Genomic DNA, 23,484 nt, shown 5'->3' with positions numbered 1-23,484 from the left:
GAGAAGCATTTTATATCCCTTTTTTTTTTTGTTTGTAAGGCTAAAATATGAAATATCTAGTTAAGAACGAAGAGATTATATTCATCACACGATAAATTGATAGCTCTTGTTGATTTTTTTTATTTTTTATTTTTCAAAGTCTTTTGTCACCTTAAAAAGAAAAGTCTTTGGTCATTTCCAATGAAATAAAAATAATAAGTTTAGTTTGTGTTTCTCCACTTAATGTATAGAGTATGACCTATCTAAAGGCAAAGGATATACAACCTCATTCCTCTTTGTCTTTTTTCGGACTGACGTTTGATTATTTTATCAGATATCTATTATCTCTAACTAATTTAGAAGTACACAATAATTCAGCGTACATTAAATATCTATTATTTAGAAAATATCAACCATATTTGGGCCAATTTATACACTTTAATTATTTTAAATAATTTTTACTATCTTCTACCGATATAAATATCATATAATTGTTCACTAAAACTTAGACATATGACTCAAAATAATTTTCATGTGAAAATATGAAATATTTTGATATGGACTTTGAAGTGACTTAAGGTTATAACATAGAAACTCATTATTATGACTATGGGGACCATAAATCTTTTTGTCAAACAACAGAAAATGAAAAAATATGATGAAAAATTATATATCTTTTCCTACGCGTATACATGTAGAATTTTTTCGTTTTTCACTCGGTGTTGAATACTCTTTGGAGCTCGATTAATCTAAAGTCATGCCGCCAGGGGCGGAGCCACCTTGTCCAAGGGGTTTTTTCTCTTCGGTGAAAAATAATATTATTTATACAAGGTTAAAATAATTTTTATATGTATATATAATGGAAAAATTACATGAATTAATACATTTTTAAAAATAATTACTGATTTTAGTGATATTTTTTGTTTATTACCATTTATAGCAATATTTGTGATAAATCTGTAATATGTATTAAAAGTGAATTATGTATGCAATATATTTGAATTATATTACGTTTGTTTGATAAAAAAATCAGTCTATTAAAATGTGTATTAATGTATTATATATCATTAAAACTTGTATTATATTTGAAGAATAAATTATCTTTGTAATATGTATTAAACTTGTATTATAAATGAATTAAAAGTAATCAAGTGAAAAAAAAATGTTATTGCTATAAATGGTAAATATTTTTTTATTATAATATCTTTATGTAAGTTTCCCTATATAATAGATGTCAAACTCTCTTCGGCTACTCAATGTGTCTATTTCTATACATTTTGAACCCCCTTATTGAAAATTCTGGCTTTGCCTTCCGCACGCCACATAATTATTAAGAGTGGAGGAATCTTATCCATCCCACGACAACCAATTTTCTTTTTTGAAATCTTTGTCATCTAGAGAAAAATCTTTGGTTATTTTCAATGGAGTAAAGAAAAGCTAGTAATTGGCATATAACATATGTTTATTTTTTCTATTCCATATTTTGTTCAACAATAGTGATGTTTGAACAAAGCGATTATTTCATCGGGTACCTATAATGTCTCACCTAACAAAAGTACGACACAACGCTACCTACCTAGGCCAATAGGAAATATATATACAAATCATTTCGAGATAATAACCCGACCTCAACTACCTTAGGGTAGGTTTAGACAAGTTACATTTGAAGTAAATTCACGACCAAGATTTAGACAGATGAAAAGAAATACCCTAAGCATTTCAAGACAAAAAAGAGTTGTACAACATTTTCAATGTTTACATGTAAACAACAACTACATGTTCAAGGTAACTATCAAAAATTGATTGAAAAACAAAATCATGTAGTTTTCTCTTCATAACTTGTGAAGGAAGAAAATTATAAATATTGAACTCTATGGAACCAACTAGCAATCTTTTTATTTACGATGACTATCGATATCGGACATTATCTTAGGCAATTTGTTCTTCTTCTGTTGATATTTAGCTAATGAATACCACACCCCACCAGCTGTGTTGATCACTAAACCAGTGACATTCAAAGCATGTACCTCTACTCCTCCCAACAGGACAAAACCAAGTGTCTGTGAATGAACAAGTACAATTTTTGAAGTGAAATGTAGGACTCCGATAATCGTAGTAGTTGAAGAAATGAAAAGAAAGATTTAAGATGTACACATACCGTAGATCCAACTCCTTTGAGGACTCCGACAATTGTGGTAGTTAAAGCCGAGTTAACGATGGTGCACAAGAACATCGTATAGTTCAAGATGATGCCCATCACCAATGAAAGAATAAGAATAGCAAGAAATGATATTGAACTACTCTGTTCATGGGGAAAAAGGCGAGTTTAGAACCACAAAATTTCAATAAGCATTCAAAAAGGATAAAGATAGACTTCAACTAGTACATCAGCCGAGGGAACCTCTAAAACTTCAAGTATTAGGATACACAAGTATAGAGGATTCATATAGCAGATCGCAACTTAGAAAGTATAGTTAAACCATTTCAGAAAAGAAAGTATAAGTCAAATGATTAATTTATATATATCCTAATTACTACAAGTTGGCAATATATCAATTTCTTGATTTTGTAACAAGGGTGTCTGAGTCAATGCACACACCTACCTAATCTACCGTGTACAATCTACTTCGTACATGCACATATGCTGAGCAACTTTCCACCAAAGCTACGACATACTATAAGAAACCAACTAGTCTTTTTTCCTCCGTTAGGATATGAAATACTAGTCTCATACTTCATTCTAGCCTTCATTGATCATTCTAGTTTATTGATACGTGCTTCTGTATTATCGCCCTTTATGATTGCCTTTTCTCTTTAACTTGTTTGACAAAATAAAGGCAATGATAAGTTGATAACTCAGTCCAGCATTACTCAAGCAGTAACTACCAACTAATTTGTTTCTTAGTATCAATAAAGGACTATGTTGACTAAACTGAATATAGCAAAGAAACAAACCTTTGCAAATAAAAGAGATAAAGAATTTGGAAATTCTCCTGTGGCTATGATGAGGAATAGCAGAAATGGCAAAGATAAGAAACTGTTGTAAAACATGATCTCAATAGACGAAAGCCCATCCTCTGCTCCTGACTTCTCAACCAACACAAGGTACATGGTCTGCAAATGAAACAAGGGCATGTAACTAAGAGATGGAATTATAATTTAATCACAATAAGAGAAAAGATACATGCAACAAAAAGCACTAATTGATTAAAAAACAAGGCCAGACCTGGAAGAAAACAGAAATAAAGGCCAAACTGTATCCAAAAAGATCAAAGGAAAAATCTCCAAGAGCTGCAATAAGAACTCCGGCAGCAATTAGTAATACGGAAAGTGTTACCTGAAATAAGACAGAAATCCCATTAGTAGACACACTATAGGTGGTGCCACTTAGTAGATGGTTAGGCAAAAACCCAATGGGTGATTAAATGGTAGGCGATAGTAGATGGACATAGCTTTCTCATTAATCAACGATATATCAATTCGGCATCTGTAGGGAAGAATATATATTAGTAAACAAAAGATAAAGTCTAGTGCCTTATTATTGAGTCAACTTCTACTCGAGTCTTCAAGCCAAACCCACCTATACTTTACAAATGTCGGAATGAATGCACTCCTCGAACTTTTCCTGTGTCGGCTACTATTTTGTCTGAGACTAACTATCCTGTATCTTAAAGGGGTAGAAAAAGTTCATTAGCCAACTAGTTTGGTGGTGAACACACTAAATTGTTTACCTCGTGAATACATTAGACTCGAGGTTAATGTAGTGGCTTAAGCATTGTTTAAGGATCAAATGATGACCATTACGTTAGTTAAGGGGTTACTATCTTTTCCCAAATTAATACTTCTCCAAACTAATCTTCTGACTGCATTTTGCTATTTGCACTAGCTTTATTTTAACTGTTTGCCCTGATAGAATAGTCAATGGTATACAACCGTTGGACTAGTCCACTAGCAAGAAACTCTACCCATAGCTTGAAATCCATTCCGTTGATTACGGGCCTGACTTTTTCGTCAGTTATCTTACATAGAGTAATTCAGGCAATATCATCTACATAGTAAACTAAGGAAAAGTTTACCTCTGTGGTTTTCACTTCTCCAAATTCATTAAAGACACAAATCGAGTAACTATTAGTATAAAACTTCCACTCAGTTTCCTCACATGGAGGAATGAAACCAAGGCGTAAACAAAAGAAGTTGAGAAAGCTAAAAGGCAGAATCAGATTACTGGTGTTTACAAATATGTATACACATTTGGATTCTTTTATTTATAGTGACTAGTGCATGAACATCTGTGTAGAAGTCACGGAAAGCAAAAACAAAAGTAACTACGTAAGTAGAGACAGTCTATTATATAGTATACTGCCCCTGCCAGACACATGATAGATAATTGAATAAGAAAATCAGCACTCTATGTTTCCACACTACCAGAGCCAAATATTTATCAAATTCCAAATAAAATACAGTGAAGTTAGAGTATACACAGAAATGAAAAAAATATAAAACAGCATCAAAGAGATTCACAGATCTATCAGGGTAATAAGCAACACTGAGAGGACTTTAAAATGAAGTTACTCTACCCAACTAGTATGAAACCAGGTAGATATCTTAATCACCAACCTGAGTTGTAGGTCTACCCTTTCCGGTAAAGAATCCAGCTACTAGTACAGCAAGTGGCGTAAGCCTTTTGATGGCAATATACATGGGAATATTTACTCCTTTCAAGCTTGCTAAAGCAAATCCGACATTTGCATTGTAGAACAATGAAACTGGGAAAAGTCTTTTCGCAGTCTCTGCATTTAAATCTTTGGCTTTTGTGTATCCCATGACTCTACCAAGGTGTATGAGCAAAGCTGTTGTTACTTGCTAATAACAGTGTACAGTCCAGCAAAAAAAGAAAAAAGGTAAGAACAAGAAACACAAGTCAACAGTTCACAAGATGATAGAAATCCAATATATTTTCTGTGTATTCAGCAATCTGATAAGTCACGTTATTGTACCTGAACTGCGAGAAGAGTCATTGAGTGAGCATATTGCATGATCACTGCCTTGTTGATGAAAACCATAGCCATAGATGCAATTCCATACGAAAATGCAGCAGTTAAACTGCCATTTAGTACATGTGTTCTGTTAGTCAATAAGTTCCTAGAAACCATATAAAGTGATATAAGTTTAAACAGACAGGAAATTGTTGGTCTTTACTACTGTACAAGACAGTCCACTTCTAACCAAGAGGTAGCAGGTTAATTTGTTCAAGTCACGAAGGGGGGAAAAGAGGAAAAAGCCATTGTCAGCCTATGGGTTGCAGTAAGGTTTTTCATATAAAAGATGATATAACTCCAAACAACATGATCATAATATGCTTCTACGTTCTCACACTCAACGTATCATTTTCGTTCTAAGATTGCAAAGAGTACAATGGGACTACTCTTAATTCCCCGATCAGTTGGTCTTCCTAATATACATTTCTTTCTAAAAGGATGTAAGGATGTCTCTACCTTCGTACATGTACTCCTTTTTCACTAGGCTATTATTTAATAAAGCTCTACGAGCCTATCATGCATTCTTGTTGGGGAGTGAAAGATATAGGACTCCCTCAAAAAACCCAAGCTCTTTGGAAGAGTGGTACAGTGGAGAAGAAATGTGTCACTCAGCGAACTGAAATTAGATTATGTTCCATTCTTTTTGCTTAATTCTTCCAGATATTTAAACAGATTTCAGAAACATTTACTTCATTCTTTAGTCATTAACAGAAGTGCTGCTTAATCAGCATATCAAGGCAGATCGAAAGAGAAATAACGAAGCTGAAGAAATCATGACAAAATCTCATAGAAAGCATGAAAAAACATTCTGAAAAAAAAAACTAACTACAACTTACAAACAGTAATCGAAGGACAAGAGACTACAAGAGAAATACCACCATTACTGCTATGAGGATGCATAATCTCCATAAGAAATTTACTTGCATGCAAGTAACTAAAACAATTCAGTGTAAGTGAATGAAAACGAACCTCAAATAAGGACTTGAATCCATTATCTCTATTTGTCCAACCAAACAAAAAGGAAAGAATCCTTCAGTAACAGAAAATATTTGAACCTCAAAGACAGCTTATCACTTACTTCATTGACAGTCCTTTATTTACACAAAAAAAAAATCTGCAATTGAATCAAGAAATTATAAAAAGAACAACAACCAGATTGATATAAAAGCCAAAAAAAATATCACATGCACTCCAAATCTGCTAACCAAATCAATCTCTGCTTAAGATTGCTCAATTGAGCTCAATACACCTTTCAATCAACTCAAAAACAAATCTTCTGCACCAATTTATCGAAATCTCTATAACTTAAGCACGAAATTAGAAAATGAAAAACACCCATATAAGAAAAAACCCAAAAGCACAATCCCCACTTCAGATACAAGCTTTCAATTAACTCAAAATCAAATCTTAACACACTAAAATTACTGAAATCTCTATAATCAAAGCACAAAATTAGAAAACATCAAACACCCAGATAAGGAAAAACTCAAAACCACAATACCCACTTCAGATACAAGCTATCAATTAACTAAAAAAACAAATCTTTCACACTAAATTTACTGAAATCTCTATAATCGAAGCACAAAACTGGGAAAAGGTAAAACACCCACTTCAGATACAGCTTTCAATTAACTCAAAAACAGATCTTTTGCACAAAAATGGAAAATCACCCCCAAAATCACAATACCCACTTCCCAAAATAGCAAAAGTTACCTCCTTTATCTATAAGTATATATAAAAATTCTCGTGATTACATGATTTTTCTGAGTATATAACAATTGAAAAAAATATTTATTTTTTTTGGATCAAGCAGTCTGTAGTGTAGAGAGTGTTAAAAAAAAAAAATCTTGGAATTTGGTGTAAAAAAAAAGGGATCTTTTTGTTATTATTATTAATATATTTTGTTTGTTGATGATGACCATAGGCCATTTTTATCGGCAGCTAACAAAGAAAAAGAAATTTGCCTGAACTTTCGGTTTGGGTAGTTGACTCTTAACGTGCTGTTATTTTATATATTTTTATTTTTCATATTTACTTGCAAAATTTACCAAAGGGAGATAATCAATTGTAATGTGTATTTATTCGTTTCGATATTTCGATATACATAAATTTTATTTTATGTCTTTTAAAAAAAAAGAAAAGGGTCAAATATGTCTTTTAAGTTATTCGAAAAGGTTTGAATATACTTCGTTTGAAGTTTGGTTCACTCATGCTTTCGCTCTTCAACTTTTGGCCCAAATATGCACTTATGAGCATTAGCTGGTATGTTGGACATATCCAATTTATTTTTCATTTCTTTAAATGTCATATGGAATTGTCATGCACCATGACATTTAAACGGAGAGTATATCTAGATCTTTTCGAATAGTTTAGGGGCATATTTGACTATTTTCTCTTTAAGAAATAGATAAAATATTGTCTTTCAATATTTTTACTAGATCATATTTTCGGTAAGTCGGAGGTATGTTATGTCCTGCCAAATTACCTCGCTCAGTTCTTATCTTTTACACATTCTCTTCACTGATCGTCTCAGTCTTGATTTTTCTTAGTTCACATTTCACGAAGATCGCTCTTGCTTTATTCTGAATAGATTTGTTCTGAATTATATCTCATATCTGTTTGAACATCGACGTCATTGTTGTTTTCGTCATTGAACTTGTATGTTCTTGATTGAGCAACACACAACTGCAGTCTGCATACACCAATGCAGGTCAATCTTTATATTTTGTTGTATTACAGATCCTCTACTTGAAAATGCTATCTTGAATATAGCGTGTGAATTACTTTCACCTCTGTCTCTTATGTTACGCCACTGAACTTGCATCGTGAGTACTCGATTTTAATTATAACTTATACTAAACCAAAAACCTTTACACTCTAACGCCTGTCTCAAAGGTTTCAATCTCTCATTTTACTAGATGTGTCTCGCCAATCAATCTTACATTATCATATATCATTCAAAAAAAGCTAAAAACGACTACAGGACTAAACTCTACAATACCATCATGATCGAACATATAGTTTTTATTTGAATCTTAACGTCATTATCTGTATCCTTTAAAAAATTTTCTTATACACCCAACCACACGACCCCGAAAAAACTTAAAACACCAACTCAAACAAGCCTGCAACAATTAAGATAAGAAATATTCAGAGTTCACAATTTTCAGCTAAAATGGCTGTCTCCCCTGTAGCTGCTCTCAACTCCAAGCTTTCACTTCCTTCAGGTTCCTCAATTTCCCCTATTTCAATTGATTGTGCCGCTATTTAGGTTAATTCTTCGTTTCTGTTTTGTGTATTTAGGGTTTTAATCTTTTGATAATTTCTTCAGGGAAGCAGCAACAGTCCAAATTTGCTGCCCAATCAGTGGTAAAGTTGCTTAATTTCTCTCTAATTTTACTTAATTCAGCTAAATCAAACAACTTATAAGTGTAACAGTTGCTTGTAATTTGTATTTTTTTTTTGGGATATAGAGAGCAATACCTATACGCATATTAACTGTGGGGAAGAATAGGTCGAAAGGAGTGCAGTTTATAGTTGATGAGTATATGAAGAAGCTCAGGAATTATTGTAGCGTTGATGATGTTCGAATAAAATCTAATCCCAAAAATGCGCGGTATGTTGAAATATTGTCGATTTTTTCGGGTGGATTTGGTGTATTTTTATTGGAAATGGCTGAAAATTGTGAGTTTTAGTGTTTGGTTGAACACTAGATGTAATGGTAATGGTAATTTTACTTAGGGATTGAGATGTTGAAGGGATTGACGGAGTTACCTGGTATGTCTTGTTGTTGGGAGGTGATAGGTATCTGTCGAGGTGTGTGACGGTCATCAAAAAGTGTACCTTCTAACAAAATAACAACTATGTGTCAATTATCTCAAACAAGTCGAGTCGGCTATATGTATTCTCACTGACCATGTTCTCTGGTTAATTTCATCCCAGAAATGATCCAACAATAATATACCCAGTGCAATCCTACAAGTGGGGAAGGGTAGAGAGGTTGTTTCCAATAGACCTTCAGCTCAAAATCTTAGAAATGCTTGTGTATTGAAATAGAGTTGTTTACTTTACAGATATCCCAATGTCCCTAGTGGAATCCGTGACAATGTGTTTTACATATTATGGATGGGATATAAGTCCCGAAAGTGTTAATTTTTAAAGCTTGTTATTTTCATTTGAAACAGTGACGTAGTGGCTCAAATTGAACATGAGGACATTGCTGTTATGAGCCTCATCAGGCCTGATGAATGGGTAAGCATTCAGAAGTAATTAGAAAATAAAAATTACCCTCTCACCGTCCTAATCTGTTTAAAACCAGGTTGTAATGTTGGATGAGCGTGGTCATGATGTTGGATCCGAGCAGATGGCTTCTTTAATCGGAGAGGCTGGAAACAAGGTGAGTTATGGTTCATTATTGCAGAGTCTTTTGGTCCTGGTATCATCTATCATGAAATGACCTTGCAGATTTTAAAGTCATCACTGGGAAGGGGATCTACACGGAAAAAAAAATAGATACTAGAATTTTTGAATGATTTGTGTCCTCTGTCTTGTAGGGAGCATCAACCTTACTCTTTTGCATAGGTGGACCTTATGGACATGGTAGACATTTGCGAGAGAGAGCTAACGTATCAGTCAAACTGTCATCCTTAGTCTTGAATCATGAGATTGCGTTAGTTGTACTGATAGAACAACTTTACAGGTAAGAGACTGGAACAAACTTTTATTCTTTTGAAGTGCTGGTGCCACTAACCCCTCGGTCCCTCATTTATGCTGGTGTTGAGAATATAGTTTCACAACTTGATGTATTCATGCGTCTTGCGTCCTAGTTGCTCTGTGCTCATTAGTCTTTCGAACTAAAAAGCAAACAATATCCTCTGTCCCTCTCCGTATTAGAGAGAGTATTATTTTAGTCAAGCAAAAGCTTCTTGGAAACGAGATTCACTGACATGTATTCTACAACTTTGGCGGATACTGTGCTAACAATGGCTAGCCACCTAATCCTCCTTTACCTTCCTTATAGGTTCCTTTCATCCATTTATGTCCATAGTGTCTTGGCATATTAATCTTTTTGTCACAAATCTCATTGTTTATCTATCATGTTCATACATGAACTTCCAGAAACCTAATCGATACGTTGTTCTGAATATATTGACAGAGGGTGGACCATTCTTAAAGGACAGAAATACCATCACTAGACATTGAACTATTTCTTGGAATTGGAATGACTTCCGAATTTCATTCAACCACCATCAAAGCAGCTAAACTCAGGTTTGGAATACCTTTTTGAGGATGACCTCGTACATAGAGGATGTGCCTAACCACCCTAACGAGGCGGAGGTGGTTGCCATGGAATTAGTTGAGGCTCTCGCAAGCTAGCCCAAACACCACAGTTATCAAAATAAAATAAAAAGAGGAGGTGGTGGTTGAAAAAAGTGAGAGGGACCTCATTCGTAGATCTTAGAAGTGTTGAGGTCGTGACATGTGGATTGCAAAACCAGATGATGGTACCTCTATCGTGATGGTGTGTCTTGCCACGCCTACTAGTTAAGGTTTGCCTGTTCAAATCTAACGTTGGAATGTTGACGAGCTTGGCCCAGACATATTGTATCCACCACAATGATCTAATTCACCATGCCCTCTTCACCATTTCCAAATGAATGAAGTAAGGTTTTGTCTAATTATCCTTTTTGAGTCTTACAAAGTTAGACAAATATGATTAGATATTTTTTCATTTGAAACATTTGCCAAACTATCTTGTAACACAAAGCTATCATTTTTTGAAGTTATTTTGTTTCTCCTATTGTCATTTATCATATGGTAAGTTTTGCAAATCTTTAACATGAAAAAGAGAAAGGATTATTGTCAACCTTCAAAAGGAAAAGTAAGGCTCATCTTAATTCATGTAAAACAATCTTCTCATATACTCATATACTATAAAATAAATTGATCATGTATTTTCAACATGTAAGCTACTAATCAGATTTCATCAAAAAGTGCTCATAATAACTCAAGAATCCATGTTCAAACTGGCCACACAAAGTCATCTGGTTGGTTAGTATGTCAACTCAACTCATTATCCTACCCCCACCCCACCCCCAAATTCTAGTCTAAGTTTAGAGGAAAAGGAAAAAACACAAGGGATACATCATCCTCCTAAAGATATCTAGATCATTTTCTTTGTCAAGAGTCTGCAGCAACAGCAGCTATAGCTTCCGACAACGGGAGGATTTTCACAGGGGAAATATGGGATTTGAGTGGAGTTTGGGAAGGACTAAGTAACTTCTTCTCCATTGGGACAGACACTGTGATCCCAAGAACTTTGCGCACTTCATTTGCTAGCTCTGTGATGTAGTCGTCTTCGTGACTGATGTCATGTAAAGCCTTCTCCATTTTGAATATGTAGTCCTGGTTATTTCCACAGGGACCAGAGGCAGTAGCAATTTGGCTGAAAATGGATATGGAACGTTAAGATAAGTTGAAAACGTTCAATCTCAGAGCAAAGATAAGATAACAGAACCATGATCCTCACCTAGCCATCTCTTCTAGTGGAGCAGGACCGAGATAGTACTTGTTATTTACTTTGTCAGGAGTGGACGTAAACCTAAAAAAATAGATTTTTGAATCAACTCAACAATCATTGAACACAATAACGAGGTAGGGTTAAGATTTGTGTATACTCTACCCTTCCCAAACCCCACCGTTACCGAGAAATGCAAATAGAATAGCAACCATAGAACTTACACTATCACTCCAGTTAAGGCAGGATGTAAGGAGTCTTCTTCCTGAAATAGAAAGAAGGCCAAGTACACAATCTATGTCATTCCCCCTTTTGTAGCAGAGTTTTTACTAGACTTCAAAGGTTATCGACTTACAGTGAAGAAGTCCACCAACGTCTTGCTATCATACTCGCACTCTCTTCTTTCTAAATACTGTACAGCGGAAAAATAAACTTTCAGGATCAACTCCTAACAATGTTTCAAACTTCGATGAGTAAATGTGATATATTGATGAAAGGATATGTAATAAAACTGTGACGCTAGGTCCCCAGAGACGACATAGTCTGCTCGAATCACAAACATTTACTGTGAAAACATTATAGAGGAGTTACAGTACCTCCATTGCCTCCTCCTCTTTTTCAGGTCCTCCTCTCACACAATAAGCAGCACCCCACTAAAAGAAAAGGCAGAGATGAGTCAAATTATGTTGTGGAAACGGCTATGAATCGATAAAAACATTAACTTTTAGAGTGTACACGAAATCAGGTCAACTAAAAGATAACTATAGTCGCTTGCAAATAACTGCTACAACTAATTATGAAAATTAGCTAGAACATGGAGAAAGAGTTACACTAGGAGATAAATGGTCAAAAACACACTTTGAAGTATCACGTTTTTGCGAGTTCTTACTTTAACCATCATGTATTTGTGTTTCCTTCCTAAACAAAACACAACTCGAAAGAAATGAGTCAAATACCATGTTGACGAAATTTTATAGGCAGTTTAAATTGTCATGCTCCTTTCGGAGATCACATTCAAACACTTTGTCTAGTCAACTTTGAGGTGTGTTTTTTAGAGATAGCTCAGGTAGGAAACGCGAACACCTGATAGTTCAGATATGGAACTCGTAAAAAGTGGTCAATATTGAAGAAGGTAATAGATGTTAATGTCCACTTACACAAATGGCCCCTTTGCTTTCATCCAAAGTGCAGGTTCTTGCAGGTTTTTCAGGTGTACCTCTATGATCAATGCAAGCTGATGATTGATGTATTCAACATTCAACAACAATCACAAAAAAGTTAGTATTTTATACTTTAGACAAACAAAACTCAACAATTATGAAGGATCAATAAGAACATACCGAGATCAAACACACGCCTATAATCCTTTATGTATCCAATCAATTTCTCATCATACTCAAATCCAGGGTTCCATACCAATGACCCATAGCCAAAAATCCAAAACACCATGTTTCTGAATCTTCCTCTAGTTAATATCTGCATTTTTAACCATAAAATCGATTAAAAATATACTTTTTCTCCAATCAGGCTAAAGAAACATACATGAATTTCTGTAAATGGTGAAGAATTAAAGATTGGACACGAGTTATGATAGAAGGATAGTAGGTAGTCGTGATTGTCTAGCTTTTTATCTCATACATGTAGTAGTAGTAGTATTTATTTATTTTTTCGATGACAACGTAAACCCACGGCCGCTACCCTTTGGGTGCGCACAGGGTAAAAACCCCCTCCTATGCGATAAGCTCGCTAACCTCATAGGAGAGGTAACCCGCACTAGGCAAGCCCGGAGCAACAAGCTCGACCCAGAAGTCAAAACCCGTTTCAAACTTGAGACCTCCAACATGGAAGTCTCAAGCCCAAACCACTGGGCCACCCCGAAGGATAGTAGTAGTAGTAGTATTACTCTTGCAGTTTCTTGTTCTTCGATTTCTGTTTATTGTTTCTTCTACTTCAATTATCTTACTATTAAATAGTCTATATGTTCATTCTCATTCTTTCCCTATTATTTATCATGGTCATTTCTTTTCCGAACTGCTTTGATATGCTTCTCCTTGAGTCGAGGATCTATCACAGATAGTCTATCTACCTCCCAAGGTAGGGGTAAGGTCAGCATCCACTCTACCCTCTCCAGACCTCTACTTATGAGATTACACTGAGTACGTTATTGGGGTTATTATCGGTTAAAAATTACAAATTAGAACAAAATACGACATAAAATGCCACGGTTAGAGGTACTAATTAGTTCTGGGATTACTTATCCCACCATTTGAGTTCAAATGACGAGATTAGTATATCTCGATCCATACGATAACTTTATCTATCCCATCCTAAGGTGCACTATCACAATCAATTATCATATCCCACGTTATCTCATCCAACTTGAAATTATTTTATCCCGTCTCCTGAGTAGAAATAAATTAGTCCACAAATTACATAATTTTAGAATAATTTAGTCTGCGAATTAAACGAACCCTTACGTCATGTTTTTTTTTTGTTGTCACATATTGCAAGGCACACAAAAAAAAAAGTCAAATCAGTTTACATTGGCAATAAGAAGGTTAACAATAAGAGAACAGTACAAGTTTGGCAGCTCAATGTACAACATAATGAAGCATGGGATCCATATAATTGCTAAAAAAAATGATGAACACCCAGATTAAAAAAAAACTCTAAAAATACCCAAAAAAAATTAGAAAAATCGATAAAAAATACTTACCAATACAATGTTGTTAGGTTCACAAATCAATGAAAATTCAATGCCTTTCACAAAAATTTCACCTTTAGCTCCACAAATTCTTTAGAGGAAAATGAAATTTGATGAGGGTTTTGAAATAGGCAAATTAAATATGGAATTGAGGAGAGAGAAAGACAGAGCAATGTGGGTAATTTTTCTCTCTCTATATCTCTCTCTTTGTGTCTGTGGTTTATGAAAGAAGAGAATGGAACTATTTATAGACTCCAATATATTCTTATCGAGAGGTTGTGCGCGAGTTTTCTAACTGAACTATTACTAATTATTTATCGAAACATACGTTAACTATTAATCGTTGTCTTTTTGGAGTAATAAATAGTTGATAATAATTCTGAAAACTTGCACGCCTTATAATTTAGATTTGAAATTCAAAAAATTGAGATTTTTTTTTTTATATTAATGATTTAAAGTACGATCTATTTTAATTGAACAATTTAATATATTAGAGTTAGAATTAATTTAAATTTATATTGCCTAAGAATATAAAAGAAGGCATAACTTCCTATGAAAGATTTTTTTTCATAAATATAACTAGAGTTATCACATCAATGTTGTATGAGAATATATTTTTAATGTGTTTTCCATAATATAAAATAAGAGAAAATTCCTATTGACTTTTTAAATATTCTTCTTGATTTTTTAATAAAATGGAATAAATTAAAGAGTATATGAATCATGATAGTGCTATTGCACCATTTGGAAAAATATATAGTATACTTTATTTATGTAAAAAGACATTTTATTTCATTTGTAATATTGTGTTATTTGAATTGAGAATTTTTTTTATTTTCTGAAATAATTTCTTTACTCTGACAGCAAAAGTAAAATTTATGTAAATATTATTTTTTTCGAACTTATTTTATAAAATTACACGATATATAGTTCATATGTCATCGAAATCCAATTTTCACCTAACTACACTTAATCTAAGGTCATGCCAAAGAAACCAATTACACCTAATTAATTTCAATCAAAATATCAAAGTCATGCCTAGCATGTGTAAATAATATTATAATTTTTCCTATGTACTTCTCATCATATTTTATTTTAAATTTACTTTTTCAATTTTCCACTCTTTTGACATTTGATTTAGTCAACAAAATTGTACATATGTTGATGGCATTTTGCATGATATGAAAGAACATTACAAATATAAACCTTACCTTTTTGAGTCCACAAAAGTTAATTCAATTTCATAAAATTATTATGAAAATAAAAGGGAAAAAGTAATTTATTTTTTTTATAAAAAAAAAAAGTTCATTGAATTTAGACAAATTCTTGTTTTTCTCGTTTTGGGACCATAAATTAATGAGGGTGATATGAGTGAGTTAAATTTTATGAAATTGAAAACAAGATGCCCAATTGATTTTAAATATCTTAATATAAATAAATGCATGATGCATAAACGTATTATTTAATTTAGCTTCAATTATTATTAATATCTTTTAATTTTTAAGCGTATACAACTAGATACGTGTGTTCATACATGACATAATATACGTAATATACAAATTATGATATAACTCATAAATATCAGTTGAAGTCAAGTCAAAAATGTACATTAATATATTATGTCATAAATAAAAAAATTTAATATAGACTACTGCTAAAAGTATAGACTCTTGAAGGATAAATACAATAACATATATATTCAGTATAAAGGGGATGATATGTACAGAGTATATATACTTCACTTCTATTCTCTTGAAGGAAATTATTTTTTCGTATGAGTTTGAAACAAATATAAAAGTCAAACGCGATGATGAAAACATTAATGAAAAAAAAAGAATTAACAGTAATAATCGAATTGAAAGATATACTAATAGTAATTAAAGTCATAGATATTTCATACTAAAATTCAACACTATCGATAAAAAGAGAAAAAATACTCGATTACCAATAAAAAAAAAAAGGAGTACAAAAATTGATGGCATTGCACATGATATTTTTTTTTTGGGTTAGCTATCAATAAACATAACATGTGGTGTCCAAACTTCAAAAAAAATCCACAATTCTATAGGGCAATGGTCCAACAAATAGTGTTATAGTCAAACCTCTCTGTAATATCGTATATTACTTTAATATTTTTAATAGTTATAATAACATATTGTTACAAAAAAAAGTATAGTATAACGTACTATGATAATATGAAATATTAGTTTCATAGAAAATATAATTATTATTAAAAATAGCTATTATAGAAAAGTCTGATTATATCCATTATCCAATGTTAATCTGTTGATGATCGATCTGATTAGATCTTTAGATTGTTTTTCGATTATTTTTCTCTTCTAATTATATATTAAGAAAGTGATAACATGCATATATAAAATATATATTATATATCTATTAGTTTAATGTAATCATTAACATCAATTGAAGTAAACTTTTATTATGTTTGAAATTATATATTATGTTTGGTTAAAAAAAAATTCCACAAGCTATTAGGATATAAATTTCTTTATGTATCCAATATCATCAATAATAAAACACAAGAAGACCAAAAGACAGGCCCAAATTAAAATCCAAATACATATTATGGACTCACTATTTCCAAATTTTCCCAATCACCAAAATAAGTGTCCATGAATTATTCACCGATCACCGATTATTATCGACAATCACCACCATCAATCATTAGTATATATCGTCAAACCTTCATTAGCGAATCATCGTTATCACTATTAACTATCACTATCATCCACCATCACCACCTGTCATAATCAACCACTACTATTGTCACCACTAGCTACAACCACAATTAGCTCACAGCGCTACCTATCATCACCACCAATCGACACTTATAACCCCAATCGTTAGTCATCATCATCAGTAATAATCATATAGTACTTCGTTATACAGTATTGACTTAATTTAGTATGTTATCTTAGAAAAAACGATTTAAAACACACTTTAACTTTGCCTTTATTTGTCTTTCCACACCCCCACCCTATACTACTCCCGTCAAATATTGAGAAAACAATATACACTAATCAAATATTCTGAATACAACATCTTAATATTCAGACATCTAATATAAGATTCATCATCATTAATCATTAAAATAAATAGGGGATAACTCATATATAACTCAAATACAAAATGGATAAAGTTCAATTATATATTTATATATTGATAATAATAATAATAATACATATAGTATATGATACATTTCTTACACACCCACAAATTGATCACTCCCATTCTCACAAGTGTACTCTATTTTCCCTTTTTCTTGATTACAACACACAAAATCAAGATTATAAAACATAGGTACCATAGTAATAAAACACAAGAACACTAAAACAGGACCAAATATCCAAAGTAAAAGTGGCAAAGCTGCATAAAACAACCTATTCCCCACAGTGTTCAAACCAAATCCTTTTTCTAACAACTCAGACACATACTCTGGACTCACAATTCCCAAATTGTCTTGTGGACAATTGATTAAGAAATTGACTTGGTTAATAAACCTAATTGACAATGTGTGACACAGAAATGAGAATAGAAAGATTAGTAAAAGTGTAACATATTTTAGTGCCACTATGAATTCACCATGTGCACCATAAATTGCATCATTTAGTGGTTGTTTAACACTATAAGTGCTGCTTATTACAGCTGCAAGACCAGAACATAAAAGGATTGATGTTGTAGCCATTAAGGTTGCTCCCATTATTGTGTTTCTTAGTGTTTGGACAGCTAAGATGTTTTTCTTCTCATTATCCTGCAAAAAAATTCAAAGAAATATGGAAAAATATAAGAGTTTAAGTTGTACGCACTGACTGACTGATCAGTGACGTAGCTACGTGGTGGTCAGAGTGTATGCAAGTAAAAATGATACACGAAATTATTAAATAACATATTGTGGACACTCTTGACGCAAATAAGTTGTTGTGGCCTAGTGATTTCAGACACTTGGAATGAGACAGTGCTCGCAAATGTTTTTTTTTCATTTTCTATTCATGAACACCCTTTGTGAAATTCATGACTTGGCCACCATTTGAAAAAAGAACAATCCGTTCTAAATCTGGAACAATGTCATTCACACATTATGACACGTTAAAGATTAAAAGTTTTACACACAAATATAATTACATCTTTAACACTAAAAAATCTTTTTTTTTTCTCAAACTCGGTCTTCAATCATATAGATTCACATGACTTAAAACAAGGAAAACGAATAATAATATCAATTTCTACCAACAAACAAAAAGATGGATTTTTTCAAATAAAGATTGAATGATAAAAACCACTAGTAATATAATGGAATGTATAATATAAAAAAAATTTAAAAAATTATGGAAATTCTTTGATTAATGAGTGTAAGTAGAGAATATTACCAAAAACTCATAAATATAGTGAAGTTTTGAGTTGGATATGACATCTTGATTCAAATATTGCCTCTCCCATTAATTTGTTATTTTTCCACACTATGCTTGATATTTTATTTAGCATTTAAGAGTTTTAAGCTATACATATTATTAGTGCAAAAAAATATAATTATATTATCAGATCATCTAAAATATATTTATATATAATATATATAACTTCTGTTAACATGTGTAATTTATAATTTTAAAATTAAGACATGTTATAGCAAGAAGTAAAAGTATTTACTTGTGTAAATTTCTATACACCGATAGAGTATGTCAATTAAACTCAATTTTTCCTTCATCTCATATCAGTTGTTCATTTTACTACAAAAAATTATCTATCAATTTATAAAATCAAAATAGTATTAATCAATTTTTTTTCCCTTCACCGTAATTACAATTATTTCTTTTTCTAAAGTGTAAACAATTTTTTTAAGTTTTACAATAGTTCATTAAGGGGTAATTCAGTAATAATATGATTGCTTAAGGGTAATGCAAATAAGAAAGTAAACAACTAATATATAAAATGAGGTCGGAGGGAGTAATAATTAAATAAGTCAATCGATCTAAAGATAAAAGTTAATATGTTATAACACTTTTTCTTATAAAGATTAATTAAACACAAGCGTATACACAAAATCTTAATTAGTAAGAAGCAAAAACATGTTTAATGTAATTAAATTGCTAATTACAAGTGATTATCACTTTCTTCTAACTCTTTTCTTCCTTAATTCATCCGTTACATAATTAGAACTATACACGAAATAAATGCTTCTATCATTTTGTAACAAACCTCCCAAAATGTAAGGAGAAAAGTAAGAATATATATATATATATATATATATATATATATATATAGATATATCGCGATGACTACTTTGAAAGGACATAAACATTGGCCTAAGTTTCATACAAAGAGTGCTAATTGCAAAATGACCATTACTAAAGTTATCATTATCGATAAACCGGTCTATTTGTCTGACTCGATTCATTCCCTCTCCTCCGGCCTAAGGCCACGAAAAGGAAAATATGAATCATACGAGATACAAAATGAAAAATTAAAAAATATTCGAGTCATAGTGTAAAAGACAAATAAGTGAAACTCATTGATCTCGAATATGATTTATTATATTAAAATTTACCAAAAAAGAAGTTTAATATATCACGACTACCCACACCACAACCAAATAGCTCATACAACCACACTACATGAGTTGATGAAAAATCACCCACATGACATCCTTATTACTCACTAGACATAGAAAATTGCCAATTTCCAACAAAATTCATAAAAAATTGACTCAGAAAATTATCAAAAAAATTTAACTCTGACAATACGTCAATGAAAAATTAACGATTTAATAATTACCTTCATGATGGCTTCAACCCACAAACGTCTTCCATTGGCATTAGTACCAATAATTGTTGTTAGAGGTTGATTTTTAACCTTATGCCATAACCAAATATGATATCCCATGCATATTACAAACCCTAATGGCACCAATATTACATCCAAATAACTCTTCCTCCACTCCATTTTTTTTTTAAAAGAAGAATATAATAATGAGTTTGCTTTCTAAATTACAACACTATATATAAGTAGCAAAAAAATGAACATAGACTAATTTGGGTGCTATGTACGAAATTAAAGTAAAAAAGAGATATGTCCAAAAAAAAAAAAAAATTAAAAGTAGAGTTCCACTCCATAAAATTAGAGGAACATGCTTCTAATCATGTGTAGGAAAATTATTTAATTTGTCTGTTTTTATCTTTCAACTTTTTAATTATAATTATTTTTTTCTTAAGGTGGTTGCTTCTTTAATTTGCATGTTTTCTTTCTTTTTGAGAAAAAAAAAAAGAAGAAGAAAAGATAATACATCCAATAGCTAAAGATACATAATAATATATCTTTAAAAATAATTTGAAATTTCTCGTGCGAAAATGATCGATAACTATTTTAACTAATATTTTAATTAAATCGGTGAAAAGAAAGAAGTTATCCTCAGTATATTAATAACAACGAGAATCTATTTTTCTCTCCTTTTCTCGCAGTATTATTATTTCACTATCAACTGAACAACTCATGTGTGACTTAATTTGAGTTTTAATATGTTATTCACCATTTATTTATTTTTAAAATAAAAAGACTTATATATCTTTTCTAAGTAGTAGCATTTTTTTTAAATAAATATATACTGTTGCTTCTCTTTAAGGAAACACATACAAAAATGCAATAAATAGAAAATTTGGTAAGTGGACTCATACATGTACCACTTAAGATTTTATTTATTTTTTTTATTCTTTTTGTTTAATTATGTTGATTATTAGTAGTACTTCACAAAGTTGAGTAAAAAAAGCCATAAAAATAAAAAAGATAAAATCATATATATGAAATAATTAATTTATATTGAAGTAGATTAGTGGAGAATTACTTTATGAAGTTCACTTTGAGAAATGGAATTATGAAGTTAAAAAAAATTACTTTCTTTCAAATAGAGTTTAATTATGACAAAGAAACCAATATAAATTACTTTAAGGAGGATTCTAGATTTTTATTAAAAGATATTTTTAAGTTTTAAGTATTATGTCAAAGAGGATGACATTTTACATAATTTTTTAAAAAGAAATATAAGTCTATTTCAATTCAGATAAAAATTTATACGATATTTAATATTTATATTAAGTCAATAATTTGTTTATTCATAAAATTTTAATATTTAACTATGAATTATGATTGGTCAATATATATTCTTACCTTATTAAATCACTTATAATAAAAAGATATATATTCTTACGTTATTAAATCACTTATAATAAAAAAAATATATATTAAAGGATATCATACATTACGAGTGCAAAATACAAAGAACTCTACATACAACTTGAATTCTTCCCTTTCTCTCGATTCTTTTTTTGAGTCACGAAATTTAAATTTTAATAATTAAAAGTCGTTATCAATCGCCAAATAAAGATTGATTATATTTTAATTGATTTGCTGATTTAATTATAAATTAGTCGAATTAGTAAATTAGAAATGTTAAATTATCACATCGACAAAAACATCTTTTTGAGATGATTGAAAGGGAGTCTTACTAGCTATGACAAATTTTAAACTTATGAACTTAAAATTCTAACTCTACGTAACAATTATTCTTTCGTTTGTCGAAAAAAAACGAAATTTAAAGGAGACAAAAACATTTGCGGCAATACGTTACGTTTCCATTTCTTTTTGTGAATGGAAAAAAGGCAAACAAGGCATGCTATACGTGCTAGGCTTGTTCACCACCTTTCTTACTTTTTTTCTCGTTTTTTACTCGATATTTGATATTTATATTAAATTCGATTAATTTATATGTTCATATAAAAAAAATTCTCGTTTTGAAAGTAAAACGCTCTATACCAAAGGTTTCATGCATATACAAACATCAGATCTCTAATCGAAGATAAAAAGAGTATTTACCACGTTACGACACGAACTTTTGACGGTACATTTTGTACTTATCTATCTTTTGCTAGACAATTTTTTCTTGTTGGAGTCTCACTATGCTCCCACCTGCTTTACATTTTTTCTTTGGAATTCCACGTTTCTCATCATATTTTTTTTTCCCAATTTGCCTTTAATTTACCACTCACCTATCTTCTCATAATCCACCTTGTCTTCTTTCTATTTTTTTTAACAGTAGCGGAGTTAGAAATTTAGTTTAAATTATCTATCTAGCGTAAAATTATTTTTTACGAAAAGGTATCGATTTATTTCTCTAATTAAAAAATGACGGTTTTGTCCTTGTATTGAGGATGAGCGAAGCAACAAAGGATGGAACAGTAAAAATTGAAGTAACACCTTTCGTGATAGATTAGCTAAATAGTAAAAATTTCATGCTAATACCATATAGCTACGTATTAGTGACGAATTATAAGAAAATTTAATTAGCTGCGATGAATTATCTAAAAGTTACCAATAAATTACATAGCTAATTTATTAGAGTATCTGATTATAGAATGTACTAAATATTAAATGCAAAGACGAATTTAAAATTTAAATTTTATTAATAATTTTTAACGATAGAATTTGAGGGAAAGTTATTAATTCGTCAATACTAAAGGACACATTTTTATTAATACATAAATATTATGAAATTAAATGAAAATATGAAAATATTATTCCTCCAACTAATTATTTGTTATTTTTCTTCCTTTTTGTAAATAATAATAAAAAAAAAAGAATCTTAACTTTTTGTAAATTAGTGATTGCATAAGGTAAACTAATTGTTTTGAGACATGTATCGAACAATTATTGGTATATTCAAAAATCTTACGTTATCTTATTTTCCTTTTTGGTAAAGATGACATTATTAGAAATTATAAAGTTGACAAGATTAAATTACAAAGAATTGGGAGAATATCTACAAACAAATTATTCATAAAAGTTATTATTAAAATAAAGATAAGTACCTCACATCTTTAGCAATTTTTCAATAATATAATACTCCAATTATTTCATCTTTTAAGTATCACAAAGTTAGATAGATAGTATCATTGACCATAAAAATGAATTTAAAAAAATTATAAAAGGTTCAGTTAATTAACTCGTAAAAAAATAATGGATTTAGTGTCCAACTTAATGTTATTTGAGTTGAAGCAATTTGTATTGAAATAAACTGAAAATCGAATCATAACTCAATTTGTCAATTTTTAATAAGTTCTAAATCCAAATTTTGATTTCTCATAATTTGCTTTAGTACCTAATAAAACTTTTTCCTTATACTATGATTATATAAAACATAATAAATAAAAAATAATTTTTTAATAGTTTCCCATGAGCAT

General features: G+C 31.0%; 4 protein-coding genes across 7 annotated transcripts; 1 reads left to right on the top strand and 3 right to left on the bottom strand.

The window, feature by feature from the left end:
- Window positions 1-1,665: 1,665 nt before the first annotated feature.
- LOC101257753 (UDP-galactose/UDP-glucose transporter 7) lies at window positions 1,666-7,067 on the bottom strand. 3 transcript variants are annotated; one of them, XM_004253017.5, is made up of 8 exons: window positions 6,732-7,001; window positions 5,988-6,132; window positions 4,977-5,121; window positions 4,597-4,842; window positions 3,206-3,316; window positions 2,935-3,093; window positions 2,138-2,281; window positions 1,666-2,039 (listed from the first exon to the last, which is right to left on the bottom strand). In XM_004253017.5, the coding sequence occupies exons 2-8, from the start codon at window positions 6,008-6,010 to the stop codon at window positions 1,875-1,877; spliced, it is 993 nt and encodes a 330-aa protein (XP_004253065.1). In that variant the 5' UTR covers window positions 6,011-6,132; window positions 6,732-7,001; the 3' UTR covers window positions 1,666-1,874. The 3 variants fall into 3 exon arrangements, with proteins under 3 accessions (XP_004253065.1, XP_004253066.1, XP_010314802.1); XM_004253018.5 differs by having other exon boundaries at window positions 4,977-5,082; XM_010316500.4 differs by having other exon boundaries at window positions 4,977-5,082; window positions 5,988-7,067.
- An 873-nt stretch (window positions 7,068-7,940) lies between these two features.
- On the top strand, window positions 7,941-10,818 carry LOC101244853 (putative RNA methyltransferase). 2 transcript variants are annotated; one of them, XM_004253141.5, is made up of 7 exons: window positions 7,941-8,245; window positions 8,350-8,387; window positions 8,492-8,634; window positions 9,203-9,269; window positions 9,337-9,414; window positions 9,572-9,717; window positions 10,174-10,818. In XM_004253141.5, exons 1-7 carry the CDS (start codon window positions 8,194-8,196, stop codon window positions 10,211-10,213), a joined length of 564 nt encoding a protein of 187 aa, XP_004253189.1. In that variant the 5' UTR covers window positions 7,941-8,193; the 3' UTR covers window positions 10,214-10,818. The 2 variants fall into 2 exon arrangements, with proteins under 2 accessions (XP_004253189.1, XP_010314803.1); XM_010316501.4 differs by lacking the exon at window positions 9,572-9,717 and having other exon boundaries at window positions 8,061-8,245.
- Window positions 10,819-10,915: 97 nt separating this feature from the next.
- LOC101258241 (gamma-glutamylcyclotransferase 2-1) lies at window positions 10,916-14,523 on the bottom strand. The gene is made up of 8 exons (XM_004253019.5): window positions 14,252-14,523; window positions 12,876-13,011; window positions 12,693-12,769; window positions 12,132-12,188; window positions 11,891-11,947; window positions 11,760-11,800; window positions 11,548-11,619; window positions 10,916-11,463 (listed from the first exon to the last, which is right to left on the bottom strand). Exons 2-8 carry the CDS (start codon window positions 12,982-12,984, stop codon window positions 11,199-11,201), a joined length of 678 nt encoding a protein of 225 aa, XP_004253067.1. The 5' UTR covers window positions 12,985-13,011; window positions 14,252-14,523; the 3' UTR covers window positions 10,916-11,198.
- Window positions 14,524-17,394: 2,871 nt separating this feature from the next.
- Window positions 17,395-20,315, bottom strand: LOC101258542 (uncharacterized). Its single transcript, XM_004253020.5, has 2 exons — window positions 20,030-20,315; window positions 17,395-18,011 (listed from the first exon to the last, which is right to left on the bottom strand). The coding sequence occupies exons 1-2, from the start codon at window positions 20,195-20,197 to the stop codon at window positions 17,463-17,465; spliced, it is 717 nt and encodes a 238-aa protein (XP_004253068.1). The 5' UTR covers window positions 20,198-20,315; the 3' UTR covers window positions 17,395-17,462.
- Window positions 20,316-23,484: the final 3,169 nt, after the last annotated feature.

The sequence above is a fragment of the Solanum lycopersicum genome, chromosome 12, assembly GCF_036512215.1.
Source record: "Solanum lycopersicum chromosome 12, SLM_r2.1".
Lineage (NCBI taxonomy): Eukaryota > Viridiplantae > Streptophyta > Magnoliopsida > Solanales > Solanaceae > Solanum > Solanum lycopersicum.
Note: the sequence above shows the minus strand (reverse complement) of the source record. Positions and strands in the feature narration are given on the sequence as shown.